Genomic DNA, 26,428 nt, shown 5'->3' with positions numbered 1-26,428 from the left:
TTTATTCCCCCACACAAAAGTGTGGGGGGGAATAAATTACAGTGGCTTACCAGAAGCAGATGTTCAATAAATATACTACTTGTTGGGGCTTCCCTGCTGGTGCAGTGGTTAAGAATCCGTCTGCCAGAGCAGGGGACACGGGTTCAAGCCCTGGTCCGGGAAGATCCCACATGCCGCGGAGCAACTAAGCCCATGTGCCACAACTACTGAGCCTGTGCTCTAGAGCCCGTGAGCCACAACTACTGAAGCCTGTGCACCTAGAGCCAGTGTTCCACAACAAGAGAAGCCACTGCAATGAGAGGCCCGCGCACCACAACGAAGAGTAGCCCCCACTCGCCGCAACCAGAGAAAAGCCAGCGCACAGCAACGAAGACTGAATGCAGCCAAAAACAATAAATAAATAAAATAATAAAATAAATTTATTTAAAATATATATATATATACTACTTGTTGATCTGTTTTTTGCAAGGAGTGCTAAGCTTCAGGCAGAGAAAAATTAGAAACTATTACAGGTTGAACTGTCCCCCAAAAAGACATGTTGAGATCCTAACCCCTGATACCTGTGTATGTGACCTTATTTGGAAATGGGACCTTTGCAGATGTAATTAGTTAAGTGAATATCAGATCTGAATTGGACTGAATTAGGGTGGGTCCTAAATCCAATGACCTTATAAGAAGGCCATGTGAAGACACAGAAGCAGAAGGCCATGTGAAGATGGAAGTAAAATTGGATTTATGCAGCCATAATCCAAGGAACACCAAGGATTACTGGCAGCCACAAGCAGCTAGGAAGAGGCAAGGAAGGATTCTTCCTTAGAGCACTCAGAGGGAGCACAGCCCTGCTGACACCTTGATTTCCTATGTCTAGCCTCCTGAACTGTGATAGAATAAATTTCTATTATTTTAAGCCGCACAGTTTGTGGCAATTTGTTATCGCAGCCCTAGGAAACAAATACAAAAATGTTCAGAAGTGTCATACTGACAAGTATAAACTACGTCCTGTTTTCTAGACCAAAAAGCTCTTTAGAGCCAGGTAAGATTTCCTTTAGATAAAGCTTCTTTTCAGGCCCATTTCCTATTAGAGTTATTTGCCTGACATAGTCCCCCTTTCTAGAGTTCTGTAGAACTAGGTTGGGGTGAATAAATGTCATTTGGGTACTGTGGTGATATTACACTTTAGAGTCATCTTCCTCCTCCTACTTACCCCAGTGACTGGTGCCACCAGCCACAAAACTACCCAGGCCCAGGGCTTCCCTGGTGGCGCAGTGGTTGAGAGTCCGCCTGCCGATGCAGGGGACACGGGTTCTTGCCCCGGTCTGGGAAGATCCCACATGCCATGGAGCGGCTGGGCCCGTGAGCCATGGCCACTGAGCCTGTGCGTCCGGAGCCTGTGCTCCGCAATGGGAGAGGCCACAACAGTGAGAGGCCCGCGTACCGCAAAAAAAAAAAAAAAAAAAAAAACTACCCAGGCCCAAATCCTAGTCATCAGCCTCGAATCCTTCTCTCTCACCCTCCAAGTTAATTCTACTTTCTAAATATACTGAAAGTCTCTCATGTTCTTCATCTCTACCACTGCCACCCTAGGCCAATAAACCACTCAGGAAATGTCTTTTCTAAAACATTTTAAGAGCACACTGAGGCTATCAGGGACAGATCTATCTTCCTTCAAAGCCAATGTTCTAAGGTTCTACTTCTGGCACTGGCTAAGTAAATGTTTCAGGAAAACCCTCCTGCTGAGAGTAACCAGAGAGACTGAAAAATGTTTTGTTAAATTTGTCTGAAGGCAATGGAGCGCTACAAAGGCAGTAAGAACTTTAGACCAAGATCTGAAAAAGAAGAGAGCTAAGAAGATGAGCCTGGCAACTGGAGTTTCTTTTTCCTCTCAGGACACTGACAATTTCTTAAGCAAAAGGCATGACAGAGAAGATGATCTGTGCTTTCAGAAGTCTCATGGAGCTCAAGGGACAACAACTGAAGGTCAGAGTCACCAAAGATAAGGAAACTGAGTGAACATCCAGGGGTTTTGTTGGAACCAGAAGAGCTTGCACCCAAGAGTAAAGATGATCTAGAAATATACTAGCCCTAACAAGAACTAAAATCCAGCTACATATACTCTCTATATCTGATTAGATTAAGGTAGTCTGCCCCTTGCCTAACTGATAGAAAAAAGAAACAGTTAGAACTAAGTACCCTCTGGAGTAAGATAACATTCCCCCAGAGCCTTAAAAATTATCTCTCAATGTTAGTTGTATAAACAATGGGCAGAACTTAAGAAAAAAATAACTAGAAAAAAAATTGAAGACAATATAAACAATCAAGCAAGTGATATAGATTTTGAAGTATCAGGTACTAACTTAATAACTGTGATTAATATGTTTAAGGAATTAAATGACAAAATAAAGAATTTTAGCAGGAAACTGGAAACTATCAAAAGGAATTCAATGGAAATTTTAGAACTTAAATAGTAATAACTAATGTTATAAATTCAATTGGATGGATTTAACCACAGATTAGATACAGTTAAGGAAAGAATTTGTAAACTGGAGGTTAGGTCAGTAGAAAACATCCATATTGAAACACTGAAGAATAAAAAATACAGAAAAGAGAATAAAGAACATGAAACACAGAGAAAAAGTCATACTATATGAACTAACTCCCAAGAAGAGTAAAAAGAGAAAACTAGACATAAACAATACTTGAGAACATGATGGCTGAGAATTTTCCAAACACCAATCAAATAAAAAGAACTGCTATTAACTTTAAGAACAATAAGTAAAAAGAAAATAACAGCTCATAGTAAAATTGCTAAAACCAAAGTGAAAGAAATCTTAAAAGCAAAGATTAAAAAAAGAGATTACATTCAACAAAGTAACAAAACTGACAGGTGACTTCACAACAAAAACCACAGAAGCCAAGAGACAAAGAAAGTTATCATTAAAGTGTGGAAAGAAAATAACTGACAATCTAGAATTCCATACGGAGGAAAAGCACCCTCCAAAAAATGAAGATGAAACAAAGACATTTTTAGAAAAAGAGAAACTGAGAGAATTTATGTCCAGCAGACCTGCAATACAGAAGATACTAAAGGTAGTTCTTCAGACAAAAGAAAAATGACTCCAGATGTAAGCACAGAGGTGCAGAAAATAATTAAGAATAATGGAAACAATAATTTTTAATACACCTTCATAACCATTATATTTAGCAAGTAAAAGAAAACTGATAAAGTCTTATAGGGTTTTAAAAATAAAGAACAGTCAATCTGACCATATCCCAGGATGTCAGTAACCATCTCCCTTTCAAAGCAATTATTAGGTCTACCAGAACAGAAGTTCAGTAACCTAACTGTGGAATCATCCCAAATATGAATAATTAATTAATTAATTCCCTTTCAAGAGACATTTGATTTATTTCCATCTTTGGATATTATTCACCAAAGAGTATGGATATTCTTTTGGAATGGGTGTATGTCTATATCTGTATTTATATCTTTGTATATTTTTTCCATTCCCTCACTGCCTTTTTTCAATTTTGATTTGTATGTGCAAACTAACAGACTTTTTAAAAATAACCCTCCTACCCCCCCAATGATTTAACACATTTATTTTCCTTTCACAGACATTTATTAACTTTTAGTTTTTCTTGTTCAAAATCCTGAGAATGGGGAATCTCCTCTGTGGCCACTCAGGTTCTCCATAGTATAAGGATACAGGAGTAGCAATAGCTAGAGTAATAAACTGTCTGCCAAAGTGTAAAATCTTAGACTCTTTGAAATGAAATGAGGGAAAAAAATTGAAAAAATGAAATGAAGCCTTAAATACACCAAAGGCTTTCAAACTAGAAAGTTATATTCAGGCAAACACATCATATTAAACCACACTGAGCTATTCTCCACACTAAAAATACCATCCCTTTCATCTGTGGACACTGATACCACTGGTCTGGAACTTGCCTGCACTCCTGTCTCCTGCCAACCAAGATAATGGGATGGGAAGCATTTCCCCTCACAAGTTTAATCCTAGGGGAAATGGAAAACAGAACAGTTTTTTCCTAAGGCAATTAAGAACCTTCAAAATATTTAAAGAAAAGAATCTTAAAATGCAGATTGAACAATTAAATTAGTTACCCAGAACACTCTCTGTAGTTTGTCCTTGGGAATTTTATTTAATGTTAAAAAAAAGAAAAGAAGATGAAAGACAGCCAGGACCAGAAAGTATTTGTTTTAAACAGACTGACATCCTTGTGTTTTAAAGTTTTACTTGGGTTAACTTTTTTAAAAAAATTAAAAAGAAAGCAAAGGAGGCTATGAAAGAATAAGCATAATAAAATGTGGATTTCTTTATTATGGATTATTAAAGCCCTGGAATGTTAGAACTGAAAGTGCTTTTGAGATCACTCAGCCTAGTTAACACTTCACTTCACAAATGACAAAACTGGACTTAATAAAACATAGCAACAATTTGTGCAGGGCCAAAAGTGAACTAGCGGGGCAGTGACAATAAATAGCCAGATATCCTGGTCCAGTTACAGCCTCTTTCCATGACCCTCTTGATTTATCTACATACAAGAAGAGGGGAAGGCAATCCAGTTCCATGGTTATTTGGTTCAAAATTTTGTTGCCCCAGAGACCTTCAGACAACTCCCAGGTATAACCTAGTGAGAGGAACCCTCTCATTCCCTCTCGTTACCCTCAGATCTGCCCTGCATCTTATTAGTCACCAAATCCTGTAGATTCTACCTCCTAAACAGCTCTCAAGCACTTCTCTTCATCTACATTATCACTGCCACTGAGTTGGACATCATTTTGTCCTCCCATGAATTCCTGTAAAGTCACCAAACTATTCTTCTGCTTACTAATCCTACCATTTCTCTTACAGCCTCCCTCCGCAATCCCATCCTGAACACTGAATATACGACTTCCCTGATTTAAATTCTTTTGTGGAGAATTTCATTGCGAAGAAAAACAGTATCTCAATGGATTCTCTTTGCTTCAGGGATTAGACCTGTATGAGTCAGAGGCTTATCAGCAAACAGATGGCAAATAAAATATAGGACAATTCAAGGAAGATTTATTTCAGAAAGGATCAAGTATAAAGAAGTAGCAGGGCATAGGGGAACCATAAGGGAACATTCAGGAACCTCTGACTTGTGGAAGTAGAACCATGTGGTAAATGGTTTCTAAAGTGGCCCATAATGATCTCTACCTCTGGGTATTTGTGCCCTTGTATAAACCCCTCACCTTGACTGAGGGCTAGACCTGGAGACTTGCCCCTAATGAAAGGGATGGAGTGTTACAGCCAAGATTAGGTTATAAAATAGTATGACTCCCACTGCCAACCCCCCCACCCTCCACCTCTTCCTTGCTTACTCTGATGAAACAGGCTTCTATGTTGTGACCTACCCTATAGAGAGACACATACAGAAAGGAACTGAGAGTAACCTCCAGACAACGGACAGTGAGGAACCAAGGCGATCATTCAATAACCCTCAAGGAATTGAATCCCACCAAGAACCACATGAGTGAGCCTGGATATGGGCCTTTCCCCAGGTTAACTTTCAGATGAACCTGCAATTCCAGCCAACATCTTGACTGTAGCTTGTGAGAGATACTGAGCCAGAGGACCCAACTAATCTGCACTTGGATTACGGACCCACAGAAACTATGGCAATAAATGTCGTGTTTAAGCCATTGAGTTGGGGGGTGATGTGTTATACAGCAATAGATTACTAATACAAACTGGAACCACCACCCCAAGGCCCAAAAGGATGAGTCGAAGAAAAGGGTATCTGGACCCAGAAGAGGAGAGCAGTCTGCCTAGAGCGGAGCAATGACCTTCAGTCAAGGGACACAGCCAGTGCGAGACCTTGCCAAGAGGGGTCCAGGGGAAGAAATACCCTGACCTTGCTCTTCTTCCTCCCCACCCCCGACCTCAGGCTCTCATGGACCAAATTCAATTGAAAGCCAGAGGTCACGGGAGCCCTGTAGATGCAGTCCACATGGTACAGTGAGCAGCATATAGAGCAGGGGAGTGTGGGCGCAGAGAGAGAAAGAGAAGATACCTGCACAGCATCCAAACTCCTTGCCTGATGTATAAGATCTTTTATGATCTGGCCCTAATCTACCTATCCAGCTTTATTTCTTCATCACAACCTTCATCACAGAAACCTAGCCTCAGGAAAACAGCCACTTGAAGTTTCCAGAACTCAGTATACATCACAACTCTGTCCGTTTGCATGTGCTAGTCCCTCTGCCTTCATAGTTTTTCTCCCATTCTCTGCAAGGTTAATTCTTATTCAGCTTTCCAGAATTAAGGCAGGCCAAACCCTCTGGATGTCTTCTATGACATCATCATCCTCTCTCCTGATATGGACCTCCCAACCCTTCTATCTCCTCCCAGACCCCTTAGTGTACCTCTATGTGCATTGCAATTGCCTAGTTACCCCATCTCTGCCCCACTGGCCAATGGGTTCTTTCAGGGAATAGTATTCATCTTGCCTTCCTAGCATCTAACAGTGTCTGGCACACAAAAGACACGCAATACATATTTGCTAATTAAAGAGTTTCTAATCTTCATCACGCCTTGGTCACCAGGGTCTGCAGGTTTCCTGACTCTCAATTGCACTGGCCTCTACAACTGCCTTCAATGAATTGCAAAACAATGTCCTGTTGCTTAGCTTTCTCAAAATCACTGCAGAGAAGTTCTGTGCACATTATTTAGTCCAATCCCCAACACTTTACATAAAAGGAAATGAAGCCAAAACAGTTATTTTATTTATTGAGTTTATTTATTAAGTTTACCCTGTGAGTAAACAGGGTTAAGTTTATCATGCTTCTTTCTATTTTATGTAGACACTAAATACATATATATTTTTTGTAAGAAGTGTTCCTTAGTTGGGAAGGAGGAAGGCAAAATAAGAAACAGAGCCAGGAAGATGAAGTTCCCCATCGAGAGAACCAAAGCAGTAAGTGATCCAGGGCTCTTGGCTCCCTGTTTGGCATCTTCCATCACGTTGTACCACCTCCTGACCCTAGCCTGGGTCACAGTAAGCTACAATTTTCTCTGTCCACCTACCATTTAATTCCCCAGAGTTCTACCAAATAACAGTGCCAGTCCAGGTGGAAATTTGTCAAGAGGCATTACCAACACCTCTCAGAGAACCAAATAAAATCAGAAAGCAACCTACTCTCACTCAAAAGAATTCCTACTTATAAAAGAAAGTAAACATTTCAGAACATCTTCACCCAGGAAACAAGAGCACTAGCAAGAAGAATGAAACTTGAGCATTACAAATGTTCAAAGGTAACCCAAGTCACACCTCTGAGAATAACCTCGAAAACCAAAGATCTGCCACGTGGTATTTTCATTTATTTAATTTAACCAATGGCTTTCAGCCCCAACAATGTAGTAATGGTAGTTTGTGGTTGATAACAGGAGAGAGGACACCAACTGGGCTGTCGAGTTACCTGGACACAATCACAGGTTCACTGGGAAATGGCCAAGTAACCTTCAGCAAGTTATGCATCTTCCCCATACTTTAGTTTTCCCATCTATAAGATGAGGGCATTGACTACAAAATCTCTAAGATGAAGCTACTAAAATTCCTCAATTCTAACTCTATAAGAGACTGGTTTTTCTACATCTTGAAAGATCTGTAAATAATTACAAAATCAAAAACCCAATTCAAGACACCAACTTCCCCATGACTTTACACTGCATACTCCACCTGGATATTTTAAATGTGTTTCAAACTTAGCTGGGCATCAGATTCTCTTGAGAACACTTTAAAACTCAGATTCCTAGGACCCAGCTCAGACATATTAAACAAAAACAACTTGGGGGTTCTTTGAGGACCAGCATTTTTATAAAGTACCCCCAAATGATCGGATGTACAGCCAGGTTCAAATGTCATCATTACATTGGGCAATTCAATGACCCCAGGATCTTTTGGATCCAGGGATATTAAAAAAAGAAAAAAAAAGAAGAAAAAAAGGTTAACAGATCTAGATGACAATGAATAATTAAGGCTTTCTTTTAAGTAGATTTTTAATGTGACCAATACATTTTTCATGCACACCTCCAATCCAAAATGTGAATATGAAGGATAAAAAAGCTAAATTAGAAAGTCTACTCAAGTCAATAAATAAATCATGCCTTGGGAAAGTATAACTTCTCATAGTTAATGACATAGAACACATGAAAAGAAAATGAAGAGTATTCTGAAAAGTATAGGCTTAAGAAACCCACCCATCATTACTCATATGTCAGAAGGTTACCATCCTAAATGGCATTTAGAAGTCACAACAACAATATGGACATAATCACCCCACTTATTAGTCGGAGGTTTACTCAAAAGTTTCATTTCTCTAGATTTAGCTTTTTAAATGTCAGCATCTGAATCAACACAACATAGTCCAAGCAAAAATTTCACACTGAAAACATCTGACAAGAGAAAGAAATAACAAGAAAGAAAAAGAAAATTAAAATGAAAGTGCTATTTGCACATTTTTAATGTAAATTTTTGCTGTAGAACTCTGAGAAAAGGTTTGATTTTATAGCTATGACCTTGAATAAATCATTACATAAGAGGACTTCCATATAAAATATTTTGAATCAACCTTGGTTTCAAGATTCAAACTTTACCTATACCTTGAGAGTAGTGTCCTGCAGTAGGTAAGTCTTGGTCATAGGCAATGGTCAGTCTACAGCAGAAAACTAGGTGACTATCCCATGTTTCAAACACAACCAGGGCCTAAGTTAGTCAAACTAACTAGGTTTAAATGATTCCAGGTCCTGGACCCATATGGGGCAATAAGTGTGCCTGCTTTCTTTCTAATAGATTGCACAGATCCAATGTGCCTTTTACACCAATTAACTAACATAGCAAACAACATGAACACATACATACCCCCCACAGATTTATCATGAGGAAGCAAGACAGATTTCCAATATAGAAACCAAATAACTAATAGTCATTTCTCTAAAGAATTACAGCATTTTACAACTTTGTAGCTAAATTAAAATTAACAAATGAAGAGCCCCCTGATACCACCTAAAAAGTAAAAATCAAGTTCCCACAAACCTGTAGGAAGTTTTCCCTTTCAACATAATACCAAACACTCTTGTGGGAAGGTGTTTGGATTACATGACCTCTACATTTCTTATTAACCTTTAATAATCCATTAATTTGCAATCTCCTGAATAATATAAAAATATCTGCATTGTTTTCCTGTGTCATAAAAAGCAACTCACTGTATGAATGCACTTTAATCACCTTATTAACAGCACCAACATTTATACATTTTATAACTTATTTCCTCTCCAAGTGTTACTATTGCTACAAGACCGAAGATAAAAGAAAAAGAAGCATTAATCATGGACCACCTCTATGCCAAGCAGGATGTAAAATGCTTTAATTACTTTATCCAAATGAATCTTCACAATAACTCCTGGAGATACTATCCTTTCTCCCACCTTTTCCCCCTTTTCTGGATGAAGAAACAGAGACTCACAGAAGTTAAATAACCGATTCCAGGTCACACCACTAGGAAGTGGCGGGGTTGCAATTTTAACCCAGATCTGACCCCAAACCCCATGTTCCTATGTGCTTGGCAGAGGGTCTCTTAGTTTGAGGTGGGTTAAGAAGGTAATGAATAAACGTCTCATATTATTCTATACGCCTCATAACTTGGTTAGCCCCACTAATCTCTTTTTTCTTTACTACAACTTAATAAACATCTCTCTTAGGGATGGGTTATCTAAGCATTCTTTTTCAAAGCAAAGGATTAAGGAATTTGGTACTAAAAGCAAGATTAGTTCGAGAGCTCTGTTTTTACAAGGAAAAAAGAAAAATTCACCATATTGATCATCCAGGAATATCTAATTCAACATTGCACATATGATTAACATAGAACACAGAATCTTGCAGAAAACACAGAACTCAGCAGACAACTCAAATATTTAGCGAAATGAACGAGATGAACCCATTTTCCTTATTAATATATGATACAGTTAGGCTACATTTTTACAAACATGCAGACATCAAAAAGGCGTATGAGAAGCAGCAACTGTTTCCTCAAACTCAGCAATGCACAAATAAAACTTAAGCACCATATTTCCTTCCTTTAAAACATATGCTTCACAATATTCTTATTGAAATTAATAGCACCAATGCCTTTCTATCACCCAAGGTCAAAAACCCAGTTATCTTTGGCTCTCTGTTCACCTTCTAATTTCATATTCATTCCGTTTCCAAGTCATTGCTAATTCAGACTCTTTAATCCCTCTGCTCAGTCCTGCTCATTTCTGAGGGGCATTTCCCCTGCTAGATTAGGGTCCTCCTTACCTTTCTCACAGATACGGAAGCACCCCCACCAAAGCCTCCAACCCACCCTCGATAATAGTCCACTTGGCACACTGGCGCAAGGCTCATAATCCCAAAGAAATGTTGATCTTACAACTCCCGACACTAAAGTTTTTGATGATTAAATTGCCTATGACTCAACATTCTAAAATCTGGCTCCATCCCAGACGCTCTTCCCCAAATCTCTCCTCCATTTACTCCAATATTTGTAATTCATCCTCTGCCCAAGCTAACTGGTTCTGGTTGCCCTTCACTTCCTCTAGCTCTTTGCCTTTGCTGAATGCATCTCATTGCCTGGAATGTTGCTCTTCACTTCTGCTTTCCACAGAAGGGAATCCTACAGATCCTTTAAAACTGAGTTCAAAGGCCTCTCCTCCACAGCCCATCCCAGATCTCAGAGGCTGGAAGTAATCGCCCCCTCCACTGAGATTGCACTTCTCTTTTGGAAATTAACACTTGGACGCTATAACAGTTATTTGTGTACATCTTATGTCTCCTACCAGCTATAAACCATCTAATACATACACACCTCTGGGTCCCTCCCACAGTATCTAGACCAGATCTTATCCATACTATGGGTTTGAACACATTCGATTAATTAATGTTACACTAAGGCCTTTACGCAAAAGGACAACACGTGTCTATCTGCATTGTTCAGGCAATCTTTGGTTTAAAGAAAACTAAGCCATATAGAGTTTTTCAAGTGTTCAGTATCAAGGATGACAAGACCTAACTTCCTTGAATTTTAAAATTGGGGAATCAGAGGATATGAGAAGAAAATTATTCATTTAACAGTCAAGGCCGTTTAGGCAGAAAACATTTGTGGAGCCATCAACTGTCAGTCAACCCTACACAGAACACAGACACGTACACGGTAGCGCCCCAAGCGTTTAACCAGTTGCCTTACTTTGCGGTAGACTATCATATTTGGAGAAGTCTCCTCTGGGTCTGCAATCCCCACTGTTCTTTGATCTCCGGATCCCTGAGCCATCCTGGGTGTCTTCACTCACACTGTGAAAATAAATAAATAGACCATTAAGACAGGAAAGAATTACATAAAGAAATGCCATGCAAAGAACTAAGTATCTTTTGTCAGGCAGCATGGAAACAAAACATGATGTAATTTTTTTTTCCTCATTACTTTAAGCAGTATTATTTTAAGTTGGGGATAACTGTAGTCTTATTATCCACATACATTCTTCTAATTTCAAAGCAACATGTGTTTTTTTTAATTTTCAGCCCAGAATCATGCACTCTAGGGGAGACCATACACCAATCTTAAATAATCTCCTGGAGACAGATGAAGCCACTCATTTTCATGTTGATTTTGTCTTACCAAAGCTCATTTTATGATTAATTCTAAGCATTAAAATATGAATATTTTATCAAGGAATTGCAAATCAAAACCACAAGGAGATACCACTTTATACCCACTAGGATGGTTATAATAATTTTTTAACTCAAATAAGCATTGACAAGGATTTAGGGAAATCAGAACCCTTGTACATTGTTGGTAGGAATATAAAATGGTTCAGTCACCATGGAAAACAGTTTGCTGACTCCTCAAAAAGTTAGAATTTACCACAGAATAGAATTTACCATATAACCTTGCAATTCTACTCTTAATAACTAAAAACAAGTATTCAAACCAATATTTGAACACTAATGTCTGTCAGAGTAGCACTATTCACTGAAAAATGGAAATAACTCAATGTCCATCAACTGATGAACGGCTAAAAACAATATGGTCTCTCTCTACCATGGAATGTAATTCAGCCATCCAAAGTAATAAAGTACTGGGGGGGGTGCTTCAAGATGGCAGACGAGTAAGACGCGGAGATCCCCTTCCTCCCCACAAATACACCAGAAATACATCTACATGTGGAACAACTCCTACAGAACACCTACTGAACGCTGGCAGAAGACCTCAGACCCCCCAAAAGGCAAGAAACTCCCCACGTACCTGGGTAGGGCAAAAGAAAAAAGAAAAAACTGAGACAAAAGAATAGGGATGGGACCTGCACCAGTGGGAGGGAGCCGTGAAAGAGGAAAGGTTTCCACACACTAGGAAGCCCCTTCGCGGGCAGAGACTGTGGGTGGCGGAGGGGGGAAGCTTCGGAGCCGCGGAGGAGAGCGCAGCAACAGGGGTGCAGAGGGCAAGCGGAGAGATTCCTGCACAGAGGACCAGTGCCGACCGGCACTCACCAGCCCGAGAGGCTTATCTGCTCACCTGCCGGGGCGGGCGGGGGCTGGGAGCTGAGGCTCAGGCTTTGGTTGGATTCCAGGGAGAGGCCTGGGGTTGGCGGCGTGAACACAGCCCGAAGGGGGCGCTAGTGCGCCACGGCTAGCCGGGAGGGAGTCTGGGGAAAAGTCTGGACCTGCCGAAGAGGCAAGAGACTTTTTCTTCCCTCTTTGCTTCCTGGTGCACGAGGAGAGGGGATTCAGAGCGCCGCTTAAAGGAGCTCCAGAGACGGGCGCGAGCCGCGGCTATCAGTGCAGACCCCAGAGGCGAGCATGAGAGGCTAAGGCCGCTGCTGCAGCCACCAAGAAGCCTGTGTGGGAGCACAGGTCACTATCCACACCGCCCCTCCCAGGAGCCTTTGCAGCCCGCCACTGCCAGGGTCCCATGATCCAGGGACGACTTCCCCGGGAGAACACATGGCACGCCTCAGGCTGCTGCAACGTCACGCTGGCCTCTGCCACCGCAGGCTCGCCCCGCACTCCATGCCCCTCCCTGCCCCCGGCCTGAGTGAGCCAGAGCCCCGGAATCAGCTGCTCCTTTAACCCCATCCTGTCTGAGCGAAGAAGAGACGCCCTCAGGCGACCTACACGCAGAGGCAGGTCCAGATCCAAAGCTGAACCCCGGGAGCTGTGCGAACAAAGAAGAGAAAGGGAAATCTCTCCCAGCAGTCTCAGAAGCAGTGGATTATATCTCCACAATCAACTTGATGTACCCTGCATCTGTGGAATACCTGAATAGACAACGAATCATCCAAAACTGAGGCAGTGGACTTTGGGAGCAATGATATATATATATATTTCAACCTTTTTCTCTTTTTGTGTGTGTGTATGTGTATGCTTTTGTGTGTGATTTTGTCTGTATAGCTTTGCTTTTACCATCTGTCCTAGGGTTCTGTCTGTCCTTTTTTTTCTTTTTTTTAAGTATAGTTTTTAGCACTTGTTATCATTGGTGGATTTGTTTTCTGGTTTGGTTGCTCTGTTCTTTCTTTCTCTTTCTTTTTAATTACTTTTAAAAAATTTTTTTAATAATTTTTTATTTTTGTAACTTTATTTTATTTTATTTTACCTTCTTTCTTTCTTTCCTTTTTTTCTCCCTTTTATTCTGAGCTGTGTGGCTGACAGGGTCTCGGTGCTCCGGCCAAGTGTCAGGCCTGTGCCTCTGAGGTGGGAGAGCTGAGTTCAGGACACTGGTCCACAAGAGACCTCCCAGCTCCACATAATATCAAATGGTGAAAATCTCCCAGAGATCTCCATCTCAACGCCAAGACCCAGCTCCACTCAACGACCAGCAAGCTACAGTGCTGCACACCCTATGCCAAACAACTAGCAAGACAGGAACACAACCCCATCCATTAGCACAGAGGCTGCCTAAACCCATAATAAAGCCAAAGACACCCCAAAACACACCACCAGATGTGCACCTGCCCACCAGAAAGACAAGATCCAGCCTCATCCACCAGAACACAGGCACTCCTCCACCAGGAAGCCTACACAACCCACTGAACCAACCTTAACCACTGGGTACAGACACCAAAAACAAAGGGAACTATGAACCTGCAGCCTGTGAAAAGGAGACCCCAAACACAGTAAGTTAAGCAAAATGAGAAGACAGAGAAACACACAGCAGATGAAGGAGCAAGGCAAAAACCCACCAGACCTAACAAATGAAGAGGAAATAGGCAGTCTACCTGAAAAAGAATTCAGAATAATGATAGTAAAGATGATCCAAACTTTTTGAAATAGAATGGAGAAAATACAAGAAACGTTTAACAATGACCTAAAAGAAATAAGGAGCAAACAATGATGAACAACACAATAAATGAAATTAAAACTTCTCTAGAAGGGATCAATAGCAGAATAACTGAGGCAGAAGAACGGAAAAGTGACCTGGAAGATAAAATACTGGAAATAACTACTGCAGAGCAGAATAAAGAAAAAAGAATGAAAAGAACTGAGGACAGTCTCAGAGACCTCTGGGACAACACTGAATGCACCAACATTCAAATAATAGGGATCCCAGAAGAAGAAGAGAAAAAGAAAGGGTCTGAGAAAACATTTGAAGAGATTATAGTTGAAAACTTCCCTAATATGGGAAAGGAAATAGTTAATCAAGTCCAGGAAACACAGAGAGTGCAATACAGGATAAATCCAAGGAGAAACATGCCAAGACACATATTAATCAAACTCTCAAAAATTAAACACAAAGAACAAATATTAAAAGCAGCAAGGGAAAAACAACAAATAACACACAAGGGAATCCCTATAAGGTTAAAAGCTGATCTTTCAGCAGAAATTCTGCAAGCCAGAAGGGAGTGGCAGGACATATTTAAAGTGATGAAGGAGAAAAACCTAAAACCAAGATTAATCTATACAGCAAGGATCTCATTCAGATTTGACAGAGAAATTAAAACCTTTGCAGACAAGCAAAAGCTAAGAGAACTCAGCACCACCAAACCAGCTTTACGACAAATGCTAAAGGAACTTCTCTAGGCAGGAAACACAAGACAAGGAAAAGACCTACAATAACAAACCCAAAACAATTAAGAAAATGGTAACAGGAACATACATATCGATAATTATCTTAAATGTACATGGATTAAATGTCGCAACCAAAAGACACAGACTGGCTGAATGGATACAAAAACAAGACCCATATATATGCTGTCTACAAAAGATCCACCTCAGACCTAGGGACACATACAGACTGCAAGTGAGGGGATGGAAAAAGATATTCCATGCAAATGGAAATCAAAAGAAAGCTGGAGTAGCAATTCTCATATCAGACAAAATAGACTTTAAAACAAAGACTATTTCAAGAGGCAAAGAAGGACACTGCATAATGATCAAGGGATCAATCCAAGAAGAAGATATAACAATTGTAAATATTTATGCACCCAACATAGGAGCACCTCAATACATAAGGCAAGTACTAACAGCCATAAAAGGGGAAATCAACAGTAACACACTCATAGTAAGGGACTTTAACACCCCACTTTCACCAGTCGACAGATCATCCAAAATGAAAATAAATAAGGAAACACAAGCTTTAAATGGTACATTAAACAAGATGGACTTAATTGATATTTATAGGACATTCCATCCAAAACAACACAATACACATTCTTCTCAAGTGCTCATGGAACATTCTCCAGGATAGATCATATCTTGGGTCACGAATCAAGCCTTGGTAAATTTAAGAAAATTGAAATCATATCAAGTATCTTTTCTGCCCACAACGTATGAGACTAGACATCAATTACAGGAAAAAAACTGTAAAAAATACAAACACATGGAGGCTAAACAATACACTACTTAATAACTAAGAAATCACTGAAGAAATCAAAGAGGATATCAAAAACTACGCAGAAACAAATGATAATGAAAACATGACGACCCAAAACCTATGGGATGCAGCCAAAGCAGTTCTACGAGGGAAGTTTATAGCAATACAATCCCACCTTAAGAAACAAGAAACATCTCAAATAAACAACCTAACTCTACACCTAAAGCAATGAGAGAGAGAAGAACAAAAAAACCCCAAAGTTAGCAGAAGGAAAGAAATCATAAAGATCTGATCAGAAATAAATGAAAAAGAAATGAAGGAAACTATAGCAAAGATCAATAAAACTAAAAGCTGGTTCTTTGAGAAGATAAACAAAATTGATAAATCATTAGCCAGACTCATCAAGAAAAACAGGGAGAAGACTCAAATCAATAGAATTAGAAATGAAAAAGGAGAAGTAACAACTGACACTGCAGAAATACAAAGGATCATGAGAGATTACTACAGGCAACTCTATGCCAATAAAATGAACAACCTGGAAGAAATGGAAAACTTCTTAGAAACGCACAACCTTCAGAGACTGAACAAGGAAGAAATAGAAAATATGAACAGACCAATCACAAGCAATGAAATTGAAACTGTGATTAAAAATCTTCCAACAAACAAAAGCCCAGGACCAGATGGCTTCACGGGCAAATTCTATCAAACATTTACAAAACAGCTAACACCTATCCTTCTCAAACTCTTCCAAAATATAGCAGAGGGAGGAAAACTCCCAAACTCATTCTACAAGGCCACCATCACCCTGATACCAAAACCAGACAAAGATGTCACAAAGAAAGAAAACTACAGGCTAATATCACTGATGAACATAGATGCAAAAATCCTCAACACAATACTAGCAAACAGAATCCAACAGCACATTAAAAGGATCATATATCATGATCAAGTGGGGTTTATCCCAGGAATGCAAGGATTCTTCAATATACGCAAATCAATCAATGTGATACACCATATTAACAAAGCGAAGGAGAAAAACCATATGATCATCACAATAGATGCAGAAAAAGCTTTCAACAAAATTCAATACCTATTTATGATAAAAACCCTCCGGAAAGTAGGCACAGAGGGAACTTTCCTCAACATAATAAAGGCCATATATGACAAACCCACAGCCAACATTGTCCTCAATGGTGAAAAACTGAAACCATTCCCACTAAGATCAGGAACAAGACAAGGTTGTCCACTCTCACCACTATTATTCAAAATAGTTTTGGAAGTTTTAGCCACGGCAATCAGAGAAGAAAAACAAATAAAAAGAATCCAAATCAGAAAAAAAGAAGTAAAGCTGTCACTGTTTACAAATGACATGATACTATACATAGAGAATCCTAAAGATGCTACCTGAAAACTACTAGAGCTAATCAATGAATTTGGTAAAGTAGCAGGACACAAAATTAATGCACAGAAATTTCTTGCATTCCTATACACTAATGATGAAAAATCTGAAATTGAAATTAAGAAAACACTCCCACTTACCACTGCAACAGAAAGAATAAAATACCTAGGAATAAACCTACCTAAGGAGACAAAAGACCTATATGCAGAAAATTATAAGACACTGATGAAAGAAATTAAAAATGATACAAGTAGATGGAGAGATATACCATGTTCTTGGATTGGAAGAATCAACATTGTGAAAATGACTCTACTACCCAAAGCAATCTACAGATTCAATGCAATCCCTATCAAACTACCACTGGCATTTTTCACAGAACTAGAACAAAAAATTTCACAATTTGTATGGAAACACAAAAGACCCCAAATAGCCAAAGAATCTTGAGAAAGAAAAACGGAGCTGGAGGAATCAGGCTCCCTGACTTCAGACTATACTACAAAGCTACAGTAATCAAGATAGTATGGTACTGGCACAAAAACAGAAATATAGATCAATGGAACAGATAGAAAGCCTGGAGATAAACCCACACACATATGGTCACCTTATCTTTGATAAAGGAGGCAAGAATATACAGTAGAGAAAAGACAGCCTCTTCAATAAGTGGTGCTGGGAAAACTGGACAGGGACATGTAAAAGAATGAAATTAGAACACTCCCTAACACCATACACAAAAATAAACTCAAAATGGATGAAAGACCTAAATGTAAGGCCAGACACTATAAAACTCTTAGAGGAAAATATAGGCAGAACACTCTATGACGTAAATCACAGCAAGATCCTTTTTGATCCACCTTCTAGAGAAAGGGAAATAAAAACAAAAATAAACAAATGGGACCTAATGAAATTTAAAAGGTTTTGCACAGCAAAGGAAACCATAAACGAGACAAAAGGACAACCCTCAGAATTGGAGAAAATATTTGCAAATGAAGCAACTGACAAAGGATTAATCTCCAAAATTTACAAGCAGCTCATGCAGCTCAATATCAGAAAAACAAACAACCCAATCCAAAAATGGGCAGAGGACCTAAATAAACATTTCTCCAAAGAAGATATACAGATTGCCAACAAACACATGAAAGAATGCTCAAAATCATTAATCATTAGAGAAATGCAAATCAAAACTACAATGAGATATCATCTCACACTGGTCAGAATGGCCATCATCAAAAAATCTACAAACAATAATTGCTGGAGAGGGTGTGGAGAAAAGGGAACCCTCTTGCATTGTTGGTGGGAATGTAAATTGATACAGCCACTATTGAGAACAGTATGGAGGTTCCGTAAAAAACTACAAATAGAACTACCATATGATCCAGCAATCCCACTACTGGGCATATACCCTGAGAAAACCATAATTCAAAAAGAGTCATATACCAAAATGTTCATTGCAGCTCTATTTACAATAGCCAGGACATGGAAGCAACCTAAGTGTCCATCAACAGATGAATGGATAAAGAAGATGTGGCACATATATACAATGGAATATTACTCAGCCATAAAAAGAAATGAAATTGAGTTCTTTGTAGTGAGGTGGATGGACCTAGAGTCTGTCATACAGAGTGAAGTAAGTCAGAGAGAGAAAAACAAATACCGTATGCTAACACATATATATGGAATCTAAGAAAAAAAAATGTCATGAAGAACCTAGGGGTAAGACAGGAATAAAGACACAGACCTACTAGAGAAGGGACTTGAGGATATGGGGAGGGGGAAGGGTAATCTGTGACAAAGTGAGAGAGTGGCATGGACATATATACACTACCAAACGTAAAATAGATGGCTAGTGGGAAGCAGCCACATAGCACAGGGAGATCAGCTCGGTGCTTTGTGACCACCTAGAGGGGTGGGACAGGGAGGGTTGGAGGGAGGGAGACACAAGAGGGAAGAGATATGGGAACATATGTATATGTATAACTGATTCACTTTGTTATAAAGCAGAAACTAACACACCATTGTAAAGCAATTATACTCCAATAAAGATGTTAAAAAAAAAAAACAAAACTAAAAGTAGAACTACCATGCAACCCAACAATCCCACTACTGGGCATATACCCTGAGAAAACCATAATTCAAAAAGAGTCATGTACCAAAATGTTCATAGCAGCCCTATTTACAATAGCCCGGAGATGGAAACAACCTAAGTGTCCATCATCAGATGAATGGATAAAGAAGATGTGGCACATATATACAATGGAATATTACTCAGCCATAAAAAGAAACGAAATTGAGTTATTTGTAGTGAGGTGGATGGACCTAGAGTCTGTCATACAGAGTGAAGTAAGTCAGAGAGAGAAAAACAAATACCGTAAGCTAACACATATATATGGAATCTAAGGGAAAAAAAAGGTCATTAAGAACCTAGGGGCAAGACGGGAATAAAGACACAGACCTACTAGAGAATGGACTTGAGGATACGGGGAGGGGGAAGGGTAAGCTGTGACAAAGTGAGAGAGTGGCATGGACATATATACACTACCAAACGTAAAATAGATAGCTAGTGGGAAACAGCCACAGAGCAGAGGGAGATCAGCTCGGTGCTTTGTGACCACCTAGAGGGGTGGGATAGGGAGGGTGGGAGGGAGGGAGATGCAACAGGGAAGAGATAGGGGGACATATGTATATGTGTAACTGATTCACTTTGTTATAAAGCAGAAACTAATACACCATTGTAAAGCAATTATACTCCAATGAAGATTTTTTTTAAAAAAGTAATAAAGTACTGATACACGCTACAACATAGATCAACCTTGAAAACATTATACTAAGTAAAAGAAACCAGACACAAAAGGTCACTGCTAAGGACTGAATATTTATGTCCCCTTAAAATTTATATGTTGAAATCCTAACCCCGAATCTGATGGTATTAGGAGGTAGAGCCTTTGGGATTTGATTAGATCATGAGGGCAGAGCCCTGATGACTGGAATTTGTGCCCTTATAAAAGAGATCCCAGAGAGCTCCCTTCTACCATGTGAGGATACAGTGAGAAGAAAGCCATCTATGAACGAGGAAGTGGGTTCTCACCACACACCAAATCTGCTTAAGCCTTGATCTTGGACTTCCCAGTCTCTAGAATGATGACAAATAAATTTCTGTTGTTTATAAGCCACTCAGTCTATGGTATTCTATTATAGCAGCCTGAGTAGACTAAGACAGTCCTATATTGTACAATTCCATTTACATGAAATATCTAGAATAGGGAAATCTATAGAGACAGAGAGCAGATTCGTAGTTACCAGCAGCTGGGGGGGCTGGGGAGGAGGGAATGGAATGGCTGCTTAATGGATATGGGGTCTCCTTTAGGGATGATGAAAACATTTTTGAACTAGATAGAGGCGATGTCTGCAGAACATTGTGAATGTACTAAATGCCACTGAAATGTATGCTTTAAAATTAATTTTAAGTTATGTGAATTTCACCTCAGTTAATAACAATGAACTTTTCTAATTTGACCTTTTTTCTAAACAGCCTGAAAAGACAGCAGTGAGACAATGACAGCATATGGAATTTTTGAGTTAAAGAAGCAAGTTCAATTCTTGGTATGATGCACTATTTGCTGGGTGACCTCGAACAAGTTAAATAACCTGTTGGGTTCCCTTTGTTACCTTCCTTTTAAAGTGAACATGTTGAATGCCTGCTATGTGCCCAGAAGCATGCCAAGTCACCTTCCCCTACATTGCTCTCATCAGTAAAATGTGAATTCCACTGAGTACTCACAGGTAAGGGTCAAGTAAATCGAGTGTAAAGTATTATATAAAGCCATTAAAGTCCTATACAAATGTTATCACTAATCTAAGAGCCTGCCTGGGTTATTTGCACAAAATTCAGAGGCTTTTCATCAAAGAAACCTCTATAAATATCATACTTGACAGAAAAGGCCATTTCAATTTAAAATAAAAACTCAGGAAACATTTTATTATAAAATAAGTTGGTACCAAAGGTCATCCTGTAAAAACAAATTTCGGCGGAAGATGGGGAAGAAACAGGAATTTATAATTTAAGCTAAGAATTTAATTGCCCCAAGTATCCCATTTGAATAACGTTGCTTGTTTTCTTCATCATTTATGAATCAGGGTGTATTTTTTTTTTTTAATTTTTTTTTGCGGTACGCGGTCCTCTCACTGTTGTGGCCTCTGCCGTTGCGGAGCACAGGCTCCGGACGTGCAGGCTCAGCGGCCATGGCTCACGGGCCCAGCCGCTTCGCGGCATGTGGGATCTTCCTGGACCGGGGCACAAACCCACGTCCCCTGCATCGGCAGGCGGACTCTCAACCACTGCGCCACCAGGGAAGCCCAGGGTGCATTTTAAAAGTTAGATTACAAGTAGAAATAAAGAGCGTCATTCTATTATCTCTACCCACTGTAATATCGGTATTTCTATGAATACTGTACTACATGAAAACACTCATTATTATTCTAATCAGTAGCTTTTCAAGTTAAATGAACAACACACTGTTTCATTTTTAAACAACTACTTATTTACCTACTCTTTTTCCTGAACACAGAATATGACACAGCATGAAAAACAAAAACTGAGTCCATTTATGTATCTCATTTATCTGTGTAACAGTCATCTTGTGTTTCTATTGTTTTATTTTAAAACGAACACTTTCACTTTAATGAGCATATTATCTTCCACCCAGAAAACTGTGCAATAATAGCAAGTTTGGAAATGAAACAATCGTGAAACAATCATGTCAGCCCTCCTTTCGCCTTTCCCTGGCCACTCCTCCACCCCCAAGAGCAACATTCCTGTGTGTTAAAACAGCCTGGTGTCCCAGGCTCTGGACTTTAGACTGCTCAGTGAATGTACACAGCCTCTATGTTTGGAACTTTAGTGAGTCTAATATGTAGTAGAAAAGCTACTATTTTTGGTTCCTCTATCAACTCGTTTTGAAATTCAGACAAGTCATTTAACTTTTCTGTGTCTAGAAAGAAGCATTTCTAAAATAGTGATGCAACCACTTTCTAGGCTCCATGTCAACAGATGTTAGAGAGTACTAGATGTGAAACCAACACAGGTAAGGCTGTTCTAATTAAATCAGTGACTACAGAGCTGGGTTCCTGAAATTAAAGAACTAGATTTTCATTCACTACAACATAGTATAAATATTTATTTTTAAATGAAATACAATAAAAATTAAGTAGAAAAAAAATGAAGTAGGAGTATTTTAAATTTAGTGGTAAAAAAACAAACCCTTCTTTAGGTTACTTAGATATACATGTATATACATACAGTAAATAATATAGGGACTTTTAATATTTGTGAACGTTTTTCTGAAAACACACAACTACATTTCAATAGAAAGAAAACACATTAGTAATAATATTTTTCTCTAGTCGCTTTCAACTAACAGAAGAGGAAAACTGCAAATGTGTTACAACCACGCATTTCACAATCTCCGAGACATGACAGCTTAGTGGCAACAAGCTGGCCTTTCTCATCAGACAGATCTATGTCTCTATATCTCAATCCAAGCTCCACTCACTAGCTGGGTGGTCTGGGGCAAGTTACTTCACGTCTCTGTGCCTTTGTTTCCTTATCTGTCACAAACCGCAGTCCCAGCATAGTTGAAAACCCTCTGAACTGAGAAGCCTGGATCTCCCACCTGATCTGCAACTAACTAGCTGTTGGAACCACGTCAAGCCACAGCCCCAGTGGACATTAGCTATACATCCTTAGTATTCCAGCTCCGTCCTAGAACCCCAGAATTTCAAATTTCTAACTTTTCTTCAGAGACTCACCAGAATGTTCCATGCCACCTCTCTTCCATCATCACTGCTTATATGCTAGCTCTTCTCCTCTAATCATGACGATGTTCATGCTAAACTTCTCAAAGAATCACCAAACTGCTACGCTAGAGCATCCCCTCCCAGCCTCAGCATCCCTCCCCACGGAGCAATTCCTGTAATACTACCACCCACCACTAGGTGCCGTGAGACTCAACGTTTAATCTTGGAGCAAACACTGAGAATCCAATTGCACAAAGCTCCATGCTTTGTGCTGGAGATATAAAGATAAATCAGACACAGATCGTCTCTCCTTAAAATGTTCAGAGTCCAGGAGGGGTGACACATGTCCAAAAATGCAGGACACTGTAATATGTGGGTGCTCAGTTATGACAGCACAGAGCAGGAAGAGGCGGCAACTACGATCAAAGCAGAAGGATGAACCGGAGTCTGGGGGAGGCAGGAGAGGCCCTTCCAGCCTGCGTCCCAACACAGGTATGAACATCTGAAGCCGCAGAAGTGGTAGACACCCGGGAGGAAAAAAACATGACGATGATCTGATCTCAAGGAGATTAAGTGGGAGACAGTCAAATGAGGAGAGTGAAATAACAGGGATTTGCACCTAGCTGGATTCATATGACTTTGCTCACTTGTTTATCAGGGACCTCCGCTGCTAGACAGCCAGTTCTGCCTGGGCAGAGTCTTTGTTGCTGGGGTTTACCCCTCTATTCCTGGCACCTAGAAGGTACTCAACCTTTTTTTTTTTTTTTTTTTTTAATGGCTGCATTGGGTCTTTGTTGCTGCGCGCGGGTTTTCTCTAGTTGCGGCGAGCAGGGGCTACTCTTTGCTGTGGGGCGTGGGCTTCTCATTGCGGTGGCTTCTCTTGTTGCAGAGCATGGGCTGTAGGCACATGGGCTTCAGTAGTTGTGGCGCACGGGCTCAGTAGCTGTGGCTCACGGGCTTAGCTGCACCACAGCATGTGGGATCTTTCCGGACCAGGGCTCAAACCAGTGTCTCCTGCATTGGCAGGCAGATTCTTAGTATTTTTAATGAATGACAGAACTGATAACATTTCACTAAGATGCAGTGTACTCCGTCTAGAACACTCATCTGGTTAACAAGCCATTAAAACTGCTCAGCAAAGAAGGCTCTTTATCAACAAAAACCTAGGGATGGAATCACACATGAAGATTTCCCCCAGGGTTTATTGACATGGACCAACCCTGAACACAGGAATCCACTTTTGGAATCCACGAGCAATTTAGATCAGAAGGAATATGTGGGAGGGTGGAAAGTATAGTGAGGAGGGACCCTGTGAATAACAGAACAATTGAGCATCTATGACTCTGATTAGTAAATCTTTTGAAAATCAGGACTGCAATTCACTCCAAACTTACATTGCATTTGTAGCTTCAGTTACAACAAATGCCAGCTGTTTTCCTTTGTAATGCCAGCCCCTTAGCAAGCAAAGCCTAGGGTCCAGCAGATAATGATGCTGAGCAGGGCAGGTAGGAAGGACCTCGATGATGTGGAAAAGGGAGGGGCTTTGAAGTCAGACCAGGAATCACATCTCAGCTCTGGACACACCAAGGCTGCTGTGTCGCCTTTGGCAGTTGATTCTTCCACCCTAAACTTCCAGCTCCTTCACCTGGAAGCAGACAACCCTCTACTTTGCAGGGTTGCTTTTGAAGAGGGAATAAAACAAGTCACACGAATTTCCTTGGCACTGAATGAACTGTTGCAACTGACCAGCAGTCTTATTTTTGGCCAGTGTTTGGCCAAGTGAAATTGCCAGGCCACTGACATCAGAATCATTGGAGAAAGGCTTCCTCCTTCCTCAGGTATTCTGACTCAGTGCATCTGAGATGGAGCCATTAGCAGTTTCACAAGCTTCTCGGGTGATCCTGATACACAACTAAGCAGCAGACCACTACAATTACACTACAACGCCACTAAAACCAGCATCACACGCAGCAAGAAGCCCTACACATCATGCTCACCACTTCTAGCGTCCAGCCCTTGAAACCCTATTCAGGGAAATAACCTTTCAGGAGAGGCAACCAAACCTTGCTTGTAATATAGTCTGAATACTTATGCTGCCACATAAGAATTTCTGTTGGTGCTATTTCCTCTCCTCTGTGTTATATCCAATTCACATTGTTTGCCTCAGCCCATTAAAACCCAGTGGATTTTTTTTTCTGACATCAGCAATGTTAAGTACTTCAGAAAAAAAAAAATTTACAAGATGTGTGCTAGCTCAGTAGTACAAGCTTGTTTATACAGCTCTAATCTGACTGAGTGGGCAGGAACCTCAAGAGGGAAGAAAGAAGAGCAATAGCTCTAAAGAACAAATAACTCTTTCTATTACTGCAGAGTCTCCCAACTTGACGTCTCCTATATACTCAAAGTTCAGATGCTCCATGACAGCTCAAGTGTCTGTTTCAAGTAATGCACCAAAGATCTGAAAACAAGGCACTACAGCTCAGCCCCTAGGGGCCAATGCTGCTGGCAATGCCAGGCACCCAGTATTTTACTAGACTGTAATCGCTTGATCATTTTTGGACTTCAGTTAGAACTCAGGGGTTCCCAAAAGCTGGTTTAAAGACCTGAACCAGACTAGGAGCCTCAGAATCACTGGAGAGGGGGCAGATTATAAAGATACATGTTCTTGGTTCCCATGCTCCAGAAATTCTGATCCAGTAGGCCTAGGATGGTCCGTGGAGATTTATAAATGAAACGTTCCCCAGGTGATTTGGAAGAACAGTCAGGTTTGGGAACTAGTGACCTAGATTCCATAGAGCCTGCCTTCTCTTCGCCTGATCCCTTCCTCCTGCCCCATGCTGCCGACAGTCTGGGCAGCCATGCTGAGGTGGGGCTCCTTTAACTTCCCTTGAATTTGGCCAGAAACTCACTGTGATGGATAAAGCCAGGGTCCTGAGGTCAGAGAACTGGCTCTCAGTCCCGGCCATGCCACTTAAGAGTTGTGTGACCATGAACAGCGTATTGCTGTGCTTATTTAGCCTCTCCGAGCCTTGGTTTCCTCATCCATAAAATGGAACAAATACTCATCACCTGTACCAGTGGTTCTCCGCCTTGCCTGCTCATTAGAATCATCCAGATGATGACAGAAACTCTAACAGGTGGATGTTATCACTCCCACGCTACAGGTGAGAAAACTGAAGCTTGAGAACATAGGTCACTTGCCCAAAGTATCAATAAAACAGCTTGTCAGCCAAGACTCTAGAATTCAAATCCAGGACTGACTGCAATACCCACAGAGTTTCCAATAGGGCAGCTTGGTCTCCAGTGAAATCACTGATACACAGTATTTAAAACAAAATTTTGTAAATATACAAATA

The 26,428-nt window shown here is 40.3% G+C and overlaps 1 protein-coding gene across 1 annotated transcript in view; it reads right to left on the bottom strand.

Annotated features, from left to right (window-relative positions):
* Positions 1-26,428, bottom strand: part of RGS6 (regulator of G protein signaling 6) — a 574,555-nt gene that overhangs the window by 529,397 nt on the left and 18,730 nt on the right. The window contains exon 2 of the mRNA XM_081227834.1: positions 11,267-11,370. Within this exon, the coding sequence (XP_081083960.1) occupies positions 11,267-11,350 (84 nt within the window). The 5' untranslated portion in view covers positions 11,351-11,370. The remainder of the gene's footprint in view (positions 1-11,266; positions 11,371-26,428) is intronic.

This window comes from Mesoplodon bidens (genome assembly GCF_964165515.1).
Source record: "Mesoplodon bidens genome assembly, chromosome: 3".
Classification (NCBI taxonomy): Eukaryota; Metazoa; Chordata; class Mammalia; order Artiodactyla; family Ziphiidae; genus Mesoplodon; species Mesoplodon bidens.
The sequence above is the reverse complement of the archived record's forward strand: the minus strand, read 5'-3'. Positions and strand labels throughout refer to the sequence as shown.